Source organism: Eschscholzia californica, unplaced genomic scaffold (assembly GCF_041429995.1).
Source record: "Eschscholzia californica isolate CP2 unplaced genomic scaffold, dmEscCali1.0.p SCAF_4, whole genome shotgun sequence".
In the NCBI taxonomy this organism is placed as follows: Eukaryota; Viridiplantae; Streptophyta; class Magnoliopsida; order Ranunculales; family Papaveraceae; genus Eschscholzia; species Eschscholzia californica.
Window position 1 is genome coordinate 9661248 of NW_028238461.1, and position 18779 is coordinate 9680026.

Below are 18779 nucleotides of genomic sequence, written 5' to 3' on the forward strand. Positions count from 1 at the left end.
TAACTAGCCTTAAAATACAATGAAATTATTGGTAATCATGTTTTATAATAGGGTTAATTCCGTTTTGGCCCCCGATTTGTGACCAACTGGCCGTTTTGGCCCCCAATTGTGTCCGGCAGTTCGTTTTGGCCCCAAAAATTTCCTAATTGGCCCCAAATTCTTTTCAATCTACCAATTCTAACCCCATGGCATTTCTGTAATTTATTTATTTATTTTTTCCTTGTCCACCTCATCAAACAATTACACCCTCACCTCTGTCCACCTCACCTCTGTCCACCTCACCCATCTTCTCCGGCAAAAACTTGCCGGCCGGAATAAAAAAATTCCGGCCGGCCAACTTTACCAAAAAAAAAAAAAAACTCCCTTTCTCTCTCTTCTTCTTTCTCTCTCCTCTTCTTCTTCTTTCTCTCTCTTCTTCTTTCTCTTTCTTCTCTTCTTCTTCTTTCTCTCTCTCTTCCTCTTCTTCTTCTCTCTCTCCCTCTCTATCTACCTACTGTCCGGCGAAGGGGAGGATCCCCTTCGCCGGACGTCTGGTTTCCAGACCTTCACGGTCTGGAAACCAGACTTGAAGGCCTGGAAACCAGACCGTGAAGGTCTGGTTTCCAGACCTTCGTCTGGATCTGGAAATCCAGATTCGTCTGGATCTGGAAATCCAGATTCGTCTGGATCTGGAAATCCAGATTCGTCTGGATCTGGAAATCCAGATTCGTCTGGAAACCAGACCTTCACGGTCTGGTTTCCAGGCCTTCAAGTCTGGTTTCCAGACCGTGAAGGTCTGGAAACCAGACGTCCGGCGAAGGGGATCCTCCCCTTCGCCGGACAGTAGGTAGATAGAGAGGGAGAGAGAGAGAAGAAGAAGAGGAAGAGAGAGAGAAAGAAGAAGAAGAAGAGGAGAAAGAGAAAGAAGAAGAGAGAGAAAGAAGAAGAAGAGGAGGGAGAAAGAAGAAGAAGAGAAGAAAGAAGAAGAAGAGAAGAAAGAGAAAGAAGAAGAAGAGGAGAGAGAAAGAAGAAGGAAATTTTTTTTTTTTTTATGTTGAAGGTGACCGGCCGGAATTTTTATTCCGGCCGGTCACCATCCGCCGGAGAAGAAAGGTGAGGTGGAGAGGAGGTGGTGTGATGGAGGAGAGATAAGGTGAAGTGGAGGAAAAAGAGATAGGTGATGTGGCTTTTGTATGTTTATTATTTTTTTCAGAAATATTTCCGTTTTGGCCCCCGAGGATAATTTGGTAAAAAATTTGGTCCTTGGGGCCAAAACGAACTGCCGGACACAATTGGGGGCCAAAACGGCCAGTTGGTCACAAATCGGGGGCCAAAACGGAATTAACCCTTTATAATACCTGGTACTCGATAATACATAGGGACTCACATCTTGTGAGAGAATGCAACTAGATATTATTTTCTGTTAAACCGCACAATACAATTAGATGCTCTAAGAGCATGTCTAGTGAGCACTCAAACTCTAACACTTAAGAATGCCCAATATGATTTTTTTACGTTTTTGTTAAAAATATTTTTAAATGGGACAATTTGTTATACACTCTGGTATGAGACGGAAGCATTTATTTGAGCATCTCCAACGGGACACTTTAAGAAAAATTCTAGAACTCCTATTTGTCAAGTTTGAGTTAAGATTTTGTTTCATGAGTGTCAAAAAATAGAAACACTATAAACCTTTTTGTCTCCAATAGAGATCGCTAAAACTACTCTACTTAATAAATATGTCACTCTTGAATCCAATAGGTAAAAATGGTTAAAAAGCAAAATTTTCTATTAGAGCATCTCCATGGGACACTCTAATAAACACTCTAAAAGTCTGGTTGTCAAGTGTCAAATAAAGATTCTCTTTACTAGTGTCAATATAGAGACACTCTAAATTTTTTAGTCTCCAATGGAGGTCTCTAATATCTCTCAACTTAATACACATGTCACTTTTAAGTTGAACTCTTGTTTCTCTCACAGGTAGTTCAAGTGGGAGTCCCAGAAGGCGATCTGAGTATACTTTTTGAAATTGAACATGGAAAAAGTAGTTGAAAACAATAGGTTTCTATTGGTTTATATTTTAAAGTGACACTTAGAGAGTCTCAAAGAGACATTCTAATTTTAGAGTTTTTCTCTTTAGACACTCTATAATAAATGTGTCCACCTCATAATAGAGTGTCTAACAAAGTTTTCCATTAGAGATGATTTTTTAACAAAAACTCCAAAAGTCATATGTGGCACTCTAAGTTTTAGAGATTTAGTGTCCCATTGGAGATGCTCTTATTTAAAATTTTAGAGTGACACTTAGAGAGTCTCAAGAAGACACTCTAATTTTATAGTGTCTCTCTTCAAATTCTCTGTATTAAATGCTCCACGTCATCATAGAGTGTCTAATTGGAGAAGATGTTTTGACAAAATCTCTAAAAATCCTAAGTGACACTCCAAATTTTAGAGTTCGAGTTTCTCATTGGAGATGCTCTAAACTTAAAGTGTCTTCTTGAGTTTTCTAAGTGCCATTTACTCACACTTTAAAACATTAAACGAATAGAAACTCTTGTGTTTTTACTATTTTCTCCTACTGAATTTAAAAGTAACATGTGTATTAAGTAGAATTATTTTAGAGATTTCGATTGGAGACCAAAAGAATTTAGAGTCTCTCTATATTGTCCCTTAAGAAAGAGTCTTCTTTGGCACATTACAAATAAATTTTTAGAATTTTTGTTAGAATGTCCCATTAGAAATGTTCGTAGTAAAGAAAATCTCAAATGTGTTGGAACTCAATTTGAATTTTGCACTGGAGATGCTCTTACGGTTGTTGAAGTGAGTACAAAGGGTAAATTTCAACAAAAAAAAAAAAAAAAGAGTACAAAGGGTAAATGAAACACCTCCTCAAGAAGGTATATTTTGAAACTTACACGGTTAAAAGCGGCATTAACCTTTACCCAATTTACCTCTTTTTCATGTTGAGTGGGTAAAAGAGCCCCATCTAACATGTAATAAAGGCAGTCGAGAAAATACCAAAATTAACCTTCACCTTTGTAGGGAAAAAACAAATTACAGCCTCACATGGGTTTTGGCTCATCTCCATATTCTGTCCATCTCAATGGACACAAGAACATGATAAGTTTGTAAAATATGTACCAAAATTAACAAGAAACAAAGAAGAAAAACAATCCCTCTCATAAAAAAAAAGAAGAAGAAAAACAATCAAAATTCAAAAAAAGAAGTTAAAGAAAATAATCCCATCTTCATGTGTTTTACTATTTATAAATATTTTTTTTATGTAGACACGTCAATTGAATTAAAAATGTTAAAAGAATATTACTATAAACTTTGAACAGTGGTTCGTGCTATCGAATAATACGTTATAGGCTGCAGTACTGCACGATTGCACAACAAACTATCGACTCCTATAATGATATATATGACTTGACAGTGATACATTTAAGTGCAAAAAGAGAAGATATGGTGAGAAATTGTGAAGGCTAAGTAGAAGCTTTGAGGGCATGTATGCATAATTCTATAACTTTCTTCTAAAATAAAGATTTTTCATTGAAATGTAACCCCAATCTTTTCTTAAGATATAAAACTATACTATTAAAGGAAAGAGAATCTCACAAAATTCTACAGTTTTATATCTGTAGATTTAACATTTCTTTTTATATAAAACTAAAGACTAAAAAACCCCCAAAAACTCCACTTATTTTTCCAACTAATTTTTACCTCTCAAACTCAAAACCTGCAACTTTTTTTACATAACAGAGCAAGCATTAGGGTTTTCATCACTGAATATCTGAGGAGCATAAACATATTCCATATTATATTTAGGTGGGTAATAATAGAATTCATTTCTAGTCACTTCAACTTCAATTTTCTTTGTTTCTTCTTCTCCATTTCCTTCTGGTTTTGCTCCTTCTTCTCCTTTCTTCTCTCCTTCCTCTGTTCCTGATTTCTCCTTCTTTTCTTCTTCCCCTTTCTTTTCCTCCTCTGTTTTTTCTTCTTTCTTCTCTGGTTCACTTTTCACAATTACTGCATGTTTCCCTGTTCTTTTGTATACATATTCAACTAATTTTGTTGGATCAAATACCCCTTTTATTGTCACTTGTGAACTCTTCATATCTGGACTTACTTCTTGAACACCTAAAATTTATTAAAATCAAAATCAAAATAAAAAATAGAACTTTTGTTATAGTCAATTAGATTTGGGTTTTTTTTAGTAAAAAGGATTCAATTAGTCAAATTGAATGAAACCCTTTTTTAAGATTAGAAAAGTATAAAAAGGGTATCTTTTAATTTTTGAAAAAGTGGAGGAATTAAAAGCTAAATCACCATTAAAACAAAAACTGAAGCTAAAAATTGAATCTTGATTCTAATATTAGTAAGAAAGAACTTACCTTTCATTCTCAGAATACGTTTCCTGATTTCCTGAGCACATGCTTCACAATGCATGTGTACTTTAATCACAGCTATAATCACAATTACCTGTTTTCATTCAAAATCCAGAATCAGAATCACTGAAATCAATTAGAAAAATTGAAACTGAAATTGTAATTAAGAAGAGAGAAAAATTAAAGACCTCTTCTTTCTTTTCTTCAGGTTTAGGTTCATCCTTTTTCTGTTCTTCAGCTGCTTTCTTCTCTTCCTCAGTAGGTGGTTTAGGAATAGGAGAGAGAAGTTCAACTTTTCTGTTAAATTTTCTTTGAACTCTTTCAAATACTTTCAATGGATCTGCTTTTTCCCCTTTTATAATCACCTTATGAGTCTTACAATCTGTTTCAACATCTTCAACACCTGTAAAATAAACACCATTAATCTTCACATTTCAACCTAAAACAAAACAAAAAACAGAACAAAAAATTAAATCAGATATTATGAATATTATTATATTATTACCTTCAAATCCTCTCAAGGATTTTCGAACTTTTTTAGCACATCCTTCACAATGCATGAAAACCCTAAGAATAATTTCTTGAGGTGGTGGAGGTTCTTTAGATTCCTCTGTTTTTTTCTCTTCTTCTGGTTTTTTAGTTTCTTCCTCTGTTTTCTTCTTCTCTTCCTCTGTTTTCTTCTTCTCTTCTTCTGGTTTTTTCTCTTCCTCTGGTTTTTTTTCTTCTGGTTTCTTTGCTTCTTCTTTCTTTTCTTCTACTTTCTTTTCCTCTGGCTTCTTCTCTTCCTGAAAAATCAAATCAATCAATACCCATTACAGAAAAACAAACAATCAATCTAATAGATTAACACCCAAAATCAAATTTAAAAGAAAAACTCAGAAATCATTGGATTGTGAACAAAAAGGAGGTTCATTTTTACCTCTCCCATTTCGCCCTAGTTGGAATTGCAGAAAACTCTTCTTTTACTAGTACTAATCTTAGTGAGTGCGTTGGATTATTATAAAGCAATAACGGATGATTGAAAGTGCCTCTCTCTTGTTTCACTTTCTCTCTCTAGATTGTACTCTCTCCTATTCTGGCCATTAGATCTCAAATCAAACCCTCTCCATTTTATAGATTAACGTTCCATGTTTAGGTCAATGTTAAAGGGACCTCAACTTTGTCTATATAGACACCCAATGTTGTAGTTGAAGGCTAGTCCTCTTTTTCCCCCCTAAACATAACTAACTCACTAATGGACCCCTACATGTTAAAGATGATTTTGATTTTTGACCCTTTTCACGCTTTTCAGTTAGTCAACTTTGAAAGTTGACTTTTTCTTTCATTTTTACCCTTTTTTGAGAAGTAATCCCTTCTATATCAAATTTATCCTTCTCCACTGTCAAAGACAAATCGTGGCAAACAACCCTCGCCAATTTGCAATGACACATCAAAAGAAAAAAAAAAACTTTTCCTCTTGCATTCTCCTTCCACCACTCTCACCACGTCTCCTATCTCTTGAACTTACCGCCCTCTCCTTGGAAAACCTCAACTGGATTTTTTGAAACATGTGATCTTGCGGATTGAAGCACAATTAGAATTACATGAAGAACGCCGAACGCATATTCGAATGAAACATAAGGAAACTCCAAAGGGGTTCACGAATTGATCGTGAAACCTCATTAGATTTTTCTAAACAGAGCAAACATGATAAAGAAAGATAAAGAGAAAAGAATATTGAGAAAACGTAGTAAGAAAATAAAGGGAGAAAGAGACTAGAGAGAGCGTAAAGGTTGTGATAGTCGACTATTAAGGCGATGGTGGAAACATAATGGGTGATGAAGAAGATATTTTTTAATGATGGGTCACTGACATGTTGTTGGATGGCGTCAGCTGATTTTTCGCAACTATGTATCTCCGACAATGAAAAATATAAGACAAGTATAGAGGGATTACTTTTCAAAAAGGGTAACAAAAAATAAAACTTTTAAAATTGACTAATGAAAAAACAAAAACGAGGCTCAAAATGAAAGTTGGTCATTTTTACAAGACCATTCCAGCGAGTCAACAATCTTTTGATGAAATCATGCTTTTAGGTTCTTGAATGCCCCAAAACAAATTGATAACACGACTCTTCATTTTTTCTTCAAAAACACCCCGACCTATTTCTCATCCTCATCTTCTAGCTGGTCAACCACGACTTGACAGACTACCATCACAACCATCACTACTTTCTTAATCTTCCCTCTCCATGGTCATGTCCCTCTTCTTTTCTTTCTCCCGGCCCCTCTTTATTTTCTCTATCCTCTCATTCTTTCCGTTTTCTTTTTTCTTATTCATGACTGACATAAGAAAAAAATAAAGTTTTAAAATAAAGATTGGAGTCATATATGTTAACTTCTTTATTCCATTTTTTGTTGTTTGTTAAAAGGTTAACTTCTTAAACCTAGGTAGTAGAAATTAATAATAATTACTACTCCATAAATCATTAGACTAATTTATCAAAAATGTGAAGTAGAGATGCCCCCTTAAAATAGGTGTCTCTTTAACAACTATCAATGTTGAGAGGTGGCCATTTAACAAGAGAAGCCTCGTGGCACGTGCGAACTCAAAACGATAAGGTAAGTTTTGTTTTCCCTACTTTTCCTAACTGGCGAAACTGGTGCGCATCCTGACAATAACTTGACACGTGGCAATCTCGTCTAGAATAGTTAGCATAGGACAATTCGGCTGGTGGACCACGTGGTTGTTTAACGGCTGTAATCCACCGTATCATTTTGATATTTGCTGTGGGCAGGCCAAGAAAAGAGCGGGGCCCGCCACTGGTAGAGCTCACCCTACTCATTGTCCGGTCTTCACTTGATGGGTTGGCTCGGGAAGTAGAGAAGAATCAAAGAGTCAATTTCTATTTTATTTTTTATTTTTTATTTTTTGTGAAACCATTGAAACCATATTTCATTTGTAAGTGATTAAATCACAAGACACATGGATAATTGATTATTCCTCTCGGTTCAGCGACATGAGAATTACATAAGTAAATTTTCAGAACTTCGAATGTAAAATACCTCATGAGGTGAGAGAAACTGACTAGACTCTGACGAAAAAGATAGATCAAAGATGAAAAGACCCTAAAGGTCACACAATTATGGTACTAGAACATAATTATAAAACATAAACTAAGTAGATAAATGGAGAGTGTGCGAGTTTTCTTGCAGTTGCGCGCAATGGGTTGGCTAGTGGACTACAGATTGATAACGAGATGTCAAATCGTCAAATTACATAAAACTTATAAAATTGCAGTTTTTGTTTTGGGTTTAGAACGGTTTTAAATTCTGTTTCAATGATATAAGTATTTAGAATCTAAACCTATAGAAGTTGCTGGTAGGGATGTACTCGAGTCGAGTAGTTAATGTTCAAGATCCGTTCGTGTATTTGACTGTCGAGCTCGAGCTCGTTCGAGTAATTGTCCACTTGTTCAAGCTCGGTTCGTATAAGTTTGAGCGAGCTCGAACTCGAGCTCGCATTATTTTGAGCTCGTTTACCAAAAATACTTCAAATGAAAACTTTCTAAATTATAAAAAAACTTCAATTATCATTTGTCACATACAATAATAATGATTAATGATTCATATTCTGATAATTTTTTAATGGTTGATATTTCATGTACAAGTTTCAATACTAATACGTAATTATGTACTATAATATTATAAGAGTATGTTAAACGAGTTGTTCACGAGTAGCTCGTGATACATTAAAGAATGATCAAGCTCGGCTCTTTTACATAAACGAGCATGATTTTGGGCTCGTTTTAGTCTCGTGCTCGTTAATATTCGAGTCGAGCACGAGCAATAGTCGAGCCGAGTTCGAGCAGCTCGTTAAGAGCTCGGCTCGTGTACACCCCTAGTTGCTGGTACTGTAGACATTTTTGTTTGTTTATTTTTGTGAAGATTGACTACGATCATAGTCATTACAATAGTCATTACAATGACATTGATATATCAAAAATGTGATAAGCACGAAAACTGTCGAATTCAAACTCTTATACAAAACGGGTTTATAGCCCAGCTAAACTATGACCTAAAGTCCAACAGACCCACCTCTTTTGGGAATCGAACCTGGGACCTCTAAGATTTTAAAATTTATATAAACACATTCGACCACTTGAGCGACCAATTGTTGACGGTATTGTAGACTTTGTTTTGATGAAATGATGATTATGGTGGACTTTTATAGTGATTAACTCGATATATGGAAGGGTCGGAATTTGGGGGTTTTAGTGGCAGAGAATAGAGAACCATAATTAACAATGTCTACATCCATGGGTTATCAAGGGTTTTGCTTTTATCATTCATACTTTTTCTTTTCCCTTTTTTTCTTCTTTACATAAAAAGCACCTACTCAAGAATTTCTTTTTGGTGAATATACCTCACTAAGTGTGTGGATCCAATCTTGTTATAGGAGCTTCATATGTTTGAGCATTTTGTGGCATTTAATGGGAATCCATAAAATATCTCTACTTAATACACATACCATACTTAAATTCAATTAAAAAAAATAGTTAAATAAAAAGAGTTATGTTAAATTTAAAATTTTAGAATGTGAGTAGGTGGTATTTAGAGTTTGAGTGCCACATTAGAGATGTTCTAATATAATTCTTAAGAGCCTTAATCAAAGTCGCAGAGAATTGTCTTAGATATACAAACTTGCTTTTATTACGGTTGAGGAGCACACTAGGCTTAACTTTTTTTTTTTTTTTTTTTTTTTTTTTTTTTTTTTTTTTTTTTTTTTTATGAAATAGGCTTAACTTTCTTGAAAACCAACTTTAAAAATAGAATTGTCGAAGATAACGTAGAAAACCCCTATCTATAGTCATACCAAATTACTATATGGAAATAAAACCTTTTTTTACTTTATGTATTTGACATGTTGGAGATGAGACATCTCAATGTAACTATAGAAAATTGCTTTTTTAAATCGTGAAATAATTGAATTACCATAGTTGTTTCTCCATTGTATAATCACATCCTACTTTACATTCAATTTTCACTAATTGATAATGTTGAAAATAAGGTTATTGTGGGGTCTAATAACATCAAATCAAACCCACAAATTAAACTTCTGAACTTATTTTAATGATTTTTTGTGAAAATCGTAGACAGCTAGGTAAAAGTCAAACAAAGAAGGATAGCTTAACCCCTTAATCTTAATTACAGCAAACAATCATGGTTATTTAGTCTCACATTGTAATATATAGTTAATCGCAAAATTATCGTGATTGTTGTTTTTCATGGAGCAACATTAATTGGAGCAAGTTTATCGACGTACTATCTATTACGCTCTCGGGGCTTTAAACTCTAGACTAATTGGTAATGAGAGAAGTGTAGACAGATTGTTTTGTATAAATTCTCTAGCTAGGCAAAATGGAGTGGGCTGGGCCTACTAATTTGAAAATTTCAGATGGCTAACTGGGCCTAGTACCTAAGGTAGACAAAGTTGACATCTTGGTGATTCAACAATCACAAAAACTTAATTGTTGTGGGACCATTAAAATTTAATGGTGGAGATACTATTGACCTTTGATTCAGATAAGAAACTGATTTGACTATGATATGATATGTCCTTATTGGTATTTAAGCCATTATAGTCCTTTATTAAGGATAAGATTACCTAAATAAAGTAAACTTAATAGTACTTTTGCTGAGCTCGATTGTCTCTAGGGCGTAATAAAATTGTTAAGACATAAAAAACTTAAAGTTACAGTCAAATAAACTACCCGTCCCATCGTCCAAACAAATCCTGAAAGAGCAGAGAAACTACTAAACTTCTATTCCTTGTCGACGAGTAGACCCATTTTTGAAGATTTGAGTAGAACATCAAAAGAATCATAACTAATTGAGGCTAATGGACAGTATCTACTCAACCCCCCCATACACCTAAATAATTAGGTAAACAAAATCATGCACTAAAATATATCTCTCACTATCTAACTTTTATCTCTTAAATATCAAATCCATGACAAAAGTAGGACCAAAAATGTCATTATTTCCTACTTTTTAAAGATTTCCATTCATACGCATAGCCTATCAATATGTTGAAGAAAAGCCCATCCATTGTAAGCCTATAATATAGTTCATATCTGAATCCAAATTCAAGCCCAAAATCAAACCCAAGAGGAAGCCTAAGCTCAAGATCGTGTCCAATCCCAATCCCATGATCAAGTCCAATCCCAATCCCATGACACAGCCAAGCCCATTGCCTATGTCTAAACCCAAGCCCAATGCTCATGACTAAGCCCAAGCCCATGACAAAGTGTCTTGGATCCGGCTCTCTTGTTATGAAAAAGTCAGGCAAGGCAAGGCAGACCACAAGACCCACTACCTTATCTCACAACCACCTCTCAAAAAACGGTTCTGTTTTTTTGGGTGGTAATACTAGCACGTGTCAAAATTCCACAAATCAAGGTAAACACTTGTCACTCAACCCTCCTACAAAACACAATCTCCTCTGTTTTATATCATCAAAATCTCTTCACAGTTAGAGAGAGAAACACAAACACAATACACAAACAAATCTAAATCTAGAGGGAGAAACAAGAAAACCCCCAAAATCAATCATGTCTGGATTATCATTAGCAGTAGGTGCAAGAACAGAACCACCATCATCAAATTCAAATTTAATGTCAAAAACCCAAATGAAAACTCAATTAGATCAAAACCAACAACAACAACAAGCAGTAGTAGGTGGAGTAATGGGATCATTAAGAGTAATAGAACTTCAATTAGTTGCTTTTATAATGGTTTTTTCAGCAAGTGGATTAGTCCCAATCATTGATTTAATTTTCCCAGCATTTGCTTCATCTTACTTATTAATTCTGTCTAAATTAGCTTTCCCTAATCATGGTAACACAACAACCATTAATGGGTCATCTTCTAAAGAGCTTTTTGAAGGAAGTAAGTTACTTATATTTAGGGTTTATGTTATGGTAGGGACAACAATTGGGATGTTTTTACCATTAGCTTATGTATTGGGTGGGTTTGCAAGAGGAGATGAACAAGCTTTGAGAAATGCAACTCCTTCATTGTTTTTATTGTCTTTTCAGATTTTGACTGAAAATGTTATAAGTGGGTTGTCGTTGTTTTCGCCGCCGGTGAGAGCTTTGGTGCCGTTGCTATATACAGTGAGGAGGATATTTGTGATTACAGATTGGGTTGAAGATGTTTGGATTAACAAGACTTTACCTCTTAACGCTCAGATTACGGTATTGTGACTCTTATCTTGGCCTTTAATTTATTACAAAATTGAGTGCCTTTAAAATTCTTGTTTTGACCCGTTTCCATTTTGTGGGAAGCCTAGAGGCCCACCTTAGGAATTGCTAAAGGGTTCCCTTGTCAATTGGGCTTGAGCAATTAAGTACAAGAATGGTGGTGAGATACAAAGACCCCACTCACATTTACTAAGGCTAATGACCAACCCTAGGAAGCGGCCTAGGCCGCGATAGACTGACTGACGGGAGAAGAGCCTAGCCCCAAAAAACGCACGAGGTCGAGGCCGCGATAGACGAACCCGACCCCAAAGACGCACGTAGACGGATGAGGGCAAGGCCGCGACAGACGAGCCCGAAACATACGAGGGCGAGGCCGGGACAGACGAGCCAACCCCTGAAAACCGAAAACGCATGTGTCCAGCGGACTGACCGGAGACTCACGAGGTCGAGGCCGCAATAGACGAGCCGACCCCAAAGACGCACCAGGCCGCGACGGGTGAGCGAACCCCGAAAATGCATGGGCCCGATGCACGGGCCATCGGTTCTGGGCCGCGACGGACAAGCCGACCCCCTAAGACGCCTTAGCCGTTCCCCCGACGACGGACGGGTACTGATGCACCAGAAGACGGGCCTTAGGCCCAGAGTCCGCTCCCGAACCTCCATCCTGGCCCTCGCCTGAGGCAGCTCCCGAAACCCACGGGGATTGATGCACCAGAAGACGGGCCTTAGGCCCACAGTCCGCTCCCGAACCTCCATCCTAGCCCTCGCCTGAGGCAGCTCCCGAAACCCCCATCATATAGACACTCGAGGCGAGTCAGGACACAAATGAGAGGTCCAAACTTAGGCCAGTTATGTACTACTTACTTATGACCCAATAGCAAATTTGGTATGTATATTGTGTGAAGTAAAAAAAAAACATGAATGTGGAAACAGGATGTGGCGTGGTATTGGTTTGGGAAAGGACTGGCAATAGCAAATATGGTATATTTCTCAATAAACCTATTTGGGTTCCTGATTCCAAGGTTTCTACCAAGATCATTTGAGATGTACTTCAAACAGAGCCATGAAATCCACTCAAAGCTTGCCGAGGACAACAAGAATAACATATCACCTTCATCCACTCAAACCAAGAAATCTGAATGATTATCTTCCTCCTCTCATGTGTACTTGCTAGTTTTCCAATCTATTTTGCATTTTTGTGAACTTCAAATCAAATTAACTAGTGAACTACTTTTGATCTCTCTCTCTACGATTGCCAATTATTTGTTCAGTGGGCAAAGACAAACCGACCATCAGAGGTGGGTAGTAAGAGTGATAGTTGATTGTTCTTTTTTATTTTCTTCTTCTCTAGTTGGAGCTATTTAATCAATAGTTTATGAGAAAGAAGAAGAAGAATCTTTGTTATTTCTAGAAAATCTAACCCCCACTGCCGTTTTGCCCATACCTCCCCCCCAAACCAAGTACCTAACTCTATTTTATATAAGGGCAATTTTATCACCTAGTTTTTAGATACACCTCTTTATAATATGTGTTGTTTTGGAGTAAAAAAGGGCTGTGGGGTTTGTGTGCTTTTAGATACACCTCTTTATAATATGAGTTGTTTTGGAGTAAAAAAGGGCTGCGGGGTTTGTATTCCGATGCTCGGCTGGGTGTAATGGGGCGACTAACTCGAAAGTGAGGCGGACTGTTTTCGGGCTTAAGCTTGGGTGTCGTTAAAGCAATTCGAAAACTATTAGGCTCGGGATTATATCAAGGAATATAGTGTAAAAGGTCATAAATCATTGTTAAGGATAATAATTCGGCTTAAAGGAGAATAAAATACCTTTTCTCTTTAATGATTGAGAGCTTGGCGATTTGATTCCTTACCGAATCATAGATTATATTTCTTAAATGTAATAATATGTAATTATATTCCAAAGAATTAACCAAAATGAAGTTGTTTATTATCGCGCCGAGCTCAAAATGGGGCACAGACTGTAGATCCAAATATTATTGTACAGTAATGGCGTAAAAATTGGTATGACAAATGTTGTCATCGAATATGTGCACTTGAGGATTGGATGTTATGTGGTTCTAAAGTCAGAATGAGAAAGTGTGGGTACAGGCCAACAACAAAATTGAATTAGGAACAAATTTGCCATTAATCTTATCAAAGTGGAACTTAAGCTCTATTCTTAGGAAGCCGATTTCTTACTTGAACACCTACTTTTTTTTATTTGTTGAGAAACTTGAAAACCTACCTAACCAACTTAAATAACTTACAATTTGGAGAGTGTGCTTATATTTTTATTCTGAAATTGTAACTTTGCTTCTCAACATGTAAACTCTTATATATAAATAATACAATGTTTTCAATTTAAAAAAAAAAAATTAACTTACCATCCATGTTATATTTTAGATTGCTATATTACCCATCATTCTTTGGACCCAATTTAAACTACTCCTATGTTTATCTTGTGCTGTTCCCTTGTTGAATAAGATGATTCAAGGAAATATTCATTTTATTTAATTAACCTATTTTATAAGATAAATTACTTGATTTAATACTCTTCTTCAACTGACTTTGACGGTCACAGTTTTAGTTGTAGGCATCATACTCAAATCAATTGACGATAAGTAGAGAGGACATAAATAATACTCCATATTTCTAGCTTCTTTTTGTTGTTGTAGGTAACTAGTTTGTTATTCAATGTAAGTATCTAGTTTGTTATTCAATGTAATTATCCCCACAGGTTGTCCATGTGTGCGTTTAGCCGATATCTTCTTAGGTTTGTGGTAATCCGACTCAAAATCAATCGACATTGACGGAAGAAAATCTATATTCTTCCTTGTTGGATCACGTTTTTCTCTTATAGATGCTGATGTTAAAAAATGACATTCTGTTATATCTGCATGAAACAGAGACTTAATGCATGACAATGTCTGTTATCATGTGATTCCTTTCATCTACTCCTCGTTCCAGCTCTGGTTCCTTACTCCTGCTCCTTGATTATTGGGGGGAAACTGCAAAGAGTTCGAAAACCGCTCCGACGCTCAAGACAGTCAGATTGCTCTTTGCAGTGAAAGATTGAAGATTGATTGAACCTTTTTGGGGCGAGTTATGGAAACTCTGTGTATTCGAAAGTGTTGTGGAAGACGATTGGGGGGCCCTTTTATAGGCTAAAGTAGATTGACTGTGATTAGACGGTTTAGTTTAGGCGGTTGTGATCCACCGTTTAAGGAAGTTTCCCACTATTCGTGGTTAGAGTTGCCATTATAGTTTTCTCGTATCTAAGATAAATAAAAGTTCCTAAGTTCAAGGATCATTCGTAGATATCCTGCCGAGGTGATAGATATTTTAGAGATGTTTCCTCCTTTGGGACTCTTGAAGTCCAAGCTTGCTTAAACACTTAAGATCTGTAGCCGACTAGAATCTTTAAGGAGATTCTGAAATTGAGTCTGTAAGCTGTTGGCGCGCTACTGCCTCCCCAGTTTAGGACCTAACTTACGCGAACCCCCCATCCTTTGGAGACTCCAGAGCTGATACCTCTAGCCGACCTCCCAATTAGAGTTGTAGGTGGTAGAGTGTTCAAAGTTTAGTTATTTTGTTGCCTTCCGGGTTGACCCGTTGGATTTCAGGTCCGTTCTTGACTCTTTGAGGTCAGTCAACGTTTGGACAATTTATACATCATCAGTAGGCACAATAACTGATGAATTCCAACTTATATATATAATGAATTTGTTCCAACAAATCTTAAGTTTTTCCTTCTTGGAGTAAACATAACAACCAACACAACATTAGATCCCCATGCAGATACAACCATTGTATATCTTGAGCTTCTCATAAGCACGGCTAGGACTTAGGTGAAACAAAATGTGCATAGATATTTTGATTTCTTTGGGATCATAGATACTTCTTAGCCCATCACCAATGTGGCACTAAAGAAAAACTATGTTTTTTAACAAAAAAAAAAAAAAAAAAAAGAAAAAAAGAAAAGAAAAACTTTATAAATCCTAAGTGTCAAGTGTCAAAAGTAAATCTCTAAACCGTCTTTTTACTATGTGGTAATTTGGAGGCGCTCTAATAAAAAACCTTCTCCAATGTAGATACTCTAAAGGTAATGAATTCAAAAAAATTAGTTTAGGTGGCCCTTAGAAAAACTCAATAAGACGTTCTAATTTTAGATTGGCTCTTTTCAAACTCTCAAAAAAATACTATAATAAATGCATATACCTCATAATAGAATGTTTAATAAAGCGTGTTATTGTAGAATCTTTTTAACAAAAACTTCAAAATTCATACATGAGACTCTAATGGTAGAGTTTGTGTGTCCCATTGGAGACACTCTTATAATCCGACGGATGCACCTCCTTCAAAATTCAATATTTTATATAATTATGTTTTTCTTATAATTTTCTAGTAATGAAATTGTATTTTCCATAAATCACTCAAAGGAGTATCCAAAGGTCCCAAACATTAGAAAACGAAAAGAAAGAAAAGAAAAAGAATGGTGGCTTTGATTCTTGTACCCTCCCTCTGTCAAAGCACCTACTCTCTCTGCATCTCTCTCTCTCTCTCTCTCTACAAAATAGTGACCTCTCATTTCCCCGCAGGGACTGTCCCTATCTTCTTCTACCTTCAAGTAAACCCCTCTCTCTCTCTCTCTCTCTCTCTCTTTCTCTCTAAAAAGCAATAGAGAAAAACAAAAGCCTCAATCTCAAACAAGCAACCAAAGCAAAGTATCAAAAAATGAAGAATCTTTACCATAAAAACAAAGGTAAAGTCTACCCATCTCCTTCTTCTTCTTCTTCTCAAAATGAAGATGCTTTCTCTGTTTTTAAGTTACTACCAGTTGCTATTCTAGCATTAGCTTCACTTCTTTCTCTTGAAGATAGAGAAGTTCTAGCTTATCTACTCACTAGGTCAATGAAAACTACCTACCCATCTTCAATGATTGATGAAGAAAAAAAGAACAACAAAAAATCAAAGGATACCCATCACAAATCTCCCATTTTTGAATGTGGGTGTTTTGATTGTTATACTAATTACTGGTTTAAATGGGATTCTTCACCAAATAGAGAACTCATTCATCAAGCCATTGAAGCATTTGAGGAACACTTAACCAATGGTGAACTAATTTCTAACAAAAATGGTAAAGGGGGAAAGAAGAAAGACAAAATGGGTAGACGAGTAAATGGAAAAACATTCAACAAACAAGAAAAAATTGCAGAAAATCAGAAAAATAATCGAAGCAATGCCACTGCATTTCAAGTTGAGTCGCCGGAGAAGATGATGGATTGTGATGATATTCCGTCAGTTGTGTCGGATAAATCTGACGGAATGTTTGAGAAAGACGAAATTTGTGAAATGGGTAATGGATTTTCAGGTGAGATAAAGCAAAGGGTAGAAGAGAATGAGAAATTTCCGGCCAATGAACACAGAGGATTGGTGAGAAAAATTTTGCCGGACGTGATGGGTATATTTAATTCTCGTTTATGGAACCTTTGGAATCCGAATGTTTGAACTTTGATCAACAATAATATTTAAATTTTTGTGGGGATGGGTTATATTATTCCAAGGGCATTAACATTTATGTAGGCTTTTGGTCATTTGGTCTCTTCTCTCTCTCTCTCTTCTTTTGTATGGATGATATGTTATCGCACCTTTATATTGTCAAAATCCGGATCGGTATAGGTGTCTAATAGAATCTCGATCAACTTAGGTTGTGTTTGTTTTTTTTATTTATGTCTGAATCTGAATTGGCTGAATCTGAATAGACTGAACTGAATCGGCTGAATCTGATTTGACAGAATTCAGATGTTTGTTTGTTAAATCTGAATGATTAGATCTGAAAATTTAAAGTTACAATTATACCCCTGATTAATGAAAAATATCTCATTGTTTTTTGTCCTTTATCCCTTGGCTAAATAAATACCACAGAACTATAAACTTTAAAACCCTAAATCTCTAAAACGTCACCTTCTCTTTCATTTCAAAACCAAAAAAACTTCAGAAGCCTCCTCTCTCTCGCCGGACTTCTCCCTCTAACCGACAACCTCGCCGGATCTCTCTCTCCAACTAAAAGCTTCACCGGGTCTATATCTCTTTCTATCTCTCACCGAAGGTCTTCAAACAAAATGAGCGATGACCCTTGCCAGATTTCTCTCTCTCTCTCTATCTCTTTGTCTCTCTCTATCTCTCGAATGGAAGGTCTGGAACAAAAGGGGTGATGACCCTTGCCGGCGATGGATTACAGATCTGGTTTGTGGTGTGTAGTGGTGTCGGTGCTCTATGGTGTCTGGTGGTGTCGGTACTCTGCAGCGCTGGTGTTGGTGTCGGTGCTCTATGGTGATGTTGGAGCCGGTGCTTTGTGGTGTTGGTGGCGGTGCTCTGTGGTGGTGTTGGAACCGGTGTTCTGTGGTGTTGGTGGTGGTGAGGTGGGTGTGGGGCTCTTTTGTGGTGGTGGTGGTGGTGGTGGTGCTCTATTGTGGTGGTGGTGGTGGCGGTGGTGGTGGCGGTGCTCTATTGTGGTGCTATGTGGTGGTGGTCTGGCCGTTACTGGCGGTGGTTTTGCCGGTGGTAATTTTGGTGCTGTAGAGATAATTGTTTCTAAAATACAGGGACAATAGATGTCATTTGCTACATTTCAGAAATTGGCCCCATTTTCAGACTTGTTTTGAAGTCTGAAATATATGGGTTCTTTTTCAGCTCATTCAGACTTCAACCTTATTCAGCCAATATTTCAGATTTTCATAAATAAGAAAAACAAACATCTGAAATCTGAATTGGCGTCCAATTCAGATTTCAGATCTGAATAAAATAAAAAACAAACAGCACCTTAGGCGGACAAACAAAATTTAGAAACTTCTTGATTGTCAGAATTTCGATTGGTGTAGCCTGTAGGTGTATGGACGTCGATGGTATCCTATGAACTTCCATAGACAAGTCGGATTTAGAGAGAGTATTGAGCGCAACTTCTCCCTTTAAATCTTTTTCATCCATCAAAGCGGTCCATACTCTCCTGGCTTAGGGTCGGACAAAATAACATTTTCGTATATGTTTGTATTGTTTTCCACCAGTCTGATCTCAGGTCCATATTTAGGACAATTTTATGGATTTGGGTTCTAAACCTAGCCTATTAGGCGCTAGGCCCAGTCCTTGTAAGCCCAAATTCTTCTGAGAAAAATTC

At 36.5% G+C, this 18779-nt stretch overlaps 3 protein-coding genes and 1 long non-coding RNA gene across 4 annotated transcripts; 2 read left to right on the top strand and 2 right to left on the bottom strand.

The window, feature by feature from the left end:
• Positions 1-3506: 3506 nt before the first annotated feature.
• LOC147542438 (heavy metal-associated isoprenylated plant protein 7-like) lies at positions 3507-5500 on the bottom strand. Its single transcript, XM_086635048.1, has 5 exons — positions 5287-5500; positions 4873-5152; positions 4556-4770; positions 4374-4461; positions 3507-4119 (listed from the first exon to the last, which is right to left on the bottom strand). The coding sequence occupies exons 1-5, from the start codon at positions 5293-5295 to the stop codon at positions 3731-3733; spliced, it is 981 nt and encodes a 326-aa protein (XP_086491174.1). The 5' UTR covers positions 5296-5500; the 3' UTR covers positions 3507-3730.
• Positions 5501-10824: 5324 nt separating this feature from the next.
• Positions 10825-12855, top strand: LOC147542439 (uncharacterized). The gene is made up of 2 exons (XM_086637996.1): positions 10825-11604; positions 12544-12855. The coding sequence occupies exons 1-2, from the start codon at positions 10960-10962 to the stop codon at positions 12751-12753; spliced, it is 855 nt and encodes a 284-aa protein (XP_086494122.1). The 5' UTR covers positions 10825-10959; the 3' UTR covers positions 12754-12855.
• LOC147542440 (uncharacterized) lies at positions 10920-12850 on the bottom strand. The gene is made up of 2 exons (XR_015224148.1): positions 12346-12850; positions 10920-12274 (listed from the first exon to the last, which is right to left on the bottom strand). It is a non-coding gene; the product is annotated as an uncharacterized LOC147542440 (long non-coding RNA).
• A 3188-nt stretch (positions 12856-16043) lies between the features above and the next one.
• LOC147542441 (uncharacterized) lies at positions 16044-17481 on the top strand. The gene has a single exon (XM_086635050.1). It carries the CDS (start codon positions 16340-16342, stop codon positions 17111-17113), a length of 774 nt encoding a protein of 257 aa, XP_086491176.1. The 5' UTR covers positions 16044-16339; the 3' UTR covers positions 17114-17481.
• Positions 17482-18779: the final 1298 nt, after the last annotated feature.

What these genes read in the sequence shown, in the direction of transcription:
- LOC147542438 (XM_086635048.1), bottom strand. An exon ending in CTGAAGAAAAGAAAGAAGAG is followed by an intron (nt 4,462 to 4,555) that starts GTCTTTAATTTT and finishes GAATGAAAACAG; the next exon opens with GTAATTGTGATTATAGCTGT. An exon ending in ACGTATTCTGAGAATGAAAG is followed by an intron (nt 4,120 to 4,373) that starts GTAAGTTCTTTC and finishes AATAAATTTTAG; the next exon opens with GTGTTCAAGAAGTAAGTCCA.
- LOC147542439 (XM_086637996.1), top strand. Translation starts at nt 10,960, where the DNA reads ATGTCTGGATTATCATTAGCAGTAGGTGCAAGAACAGAACCACCATCA. An exon ending in CTCTTAACGCTCAGATTACG is followed by an intron (nt 11,605 to 12,543) that starts GTATTGTGACTC and finishes ATGTGGAAACAG; the next exon opens with GATGTGGCGTGGTATTGGTT.
- LOC147542441 (XM_086635050.1), top strand. Translation starts at nt 16,340, where the DNA reads ATGAAGAATCTTTACCATAAAAACAAAGGTAAAGTCTACCCATCTCCT.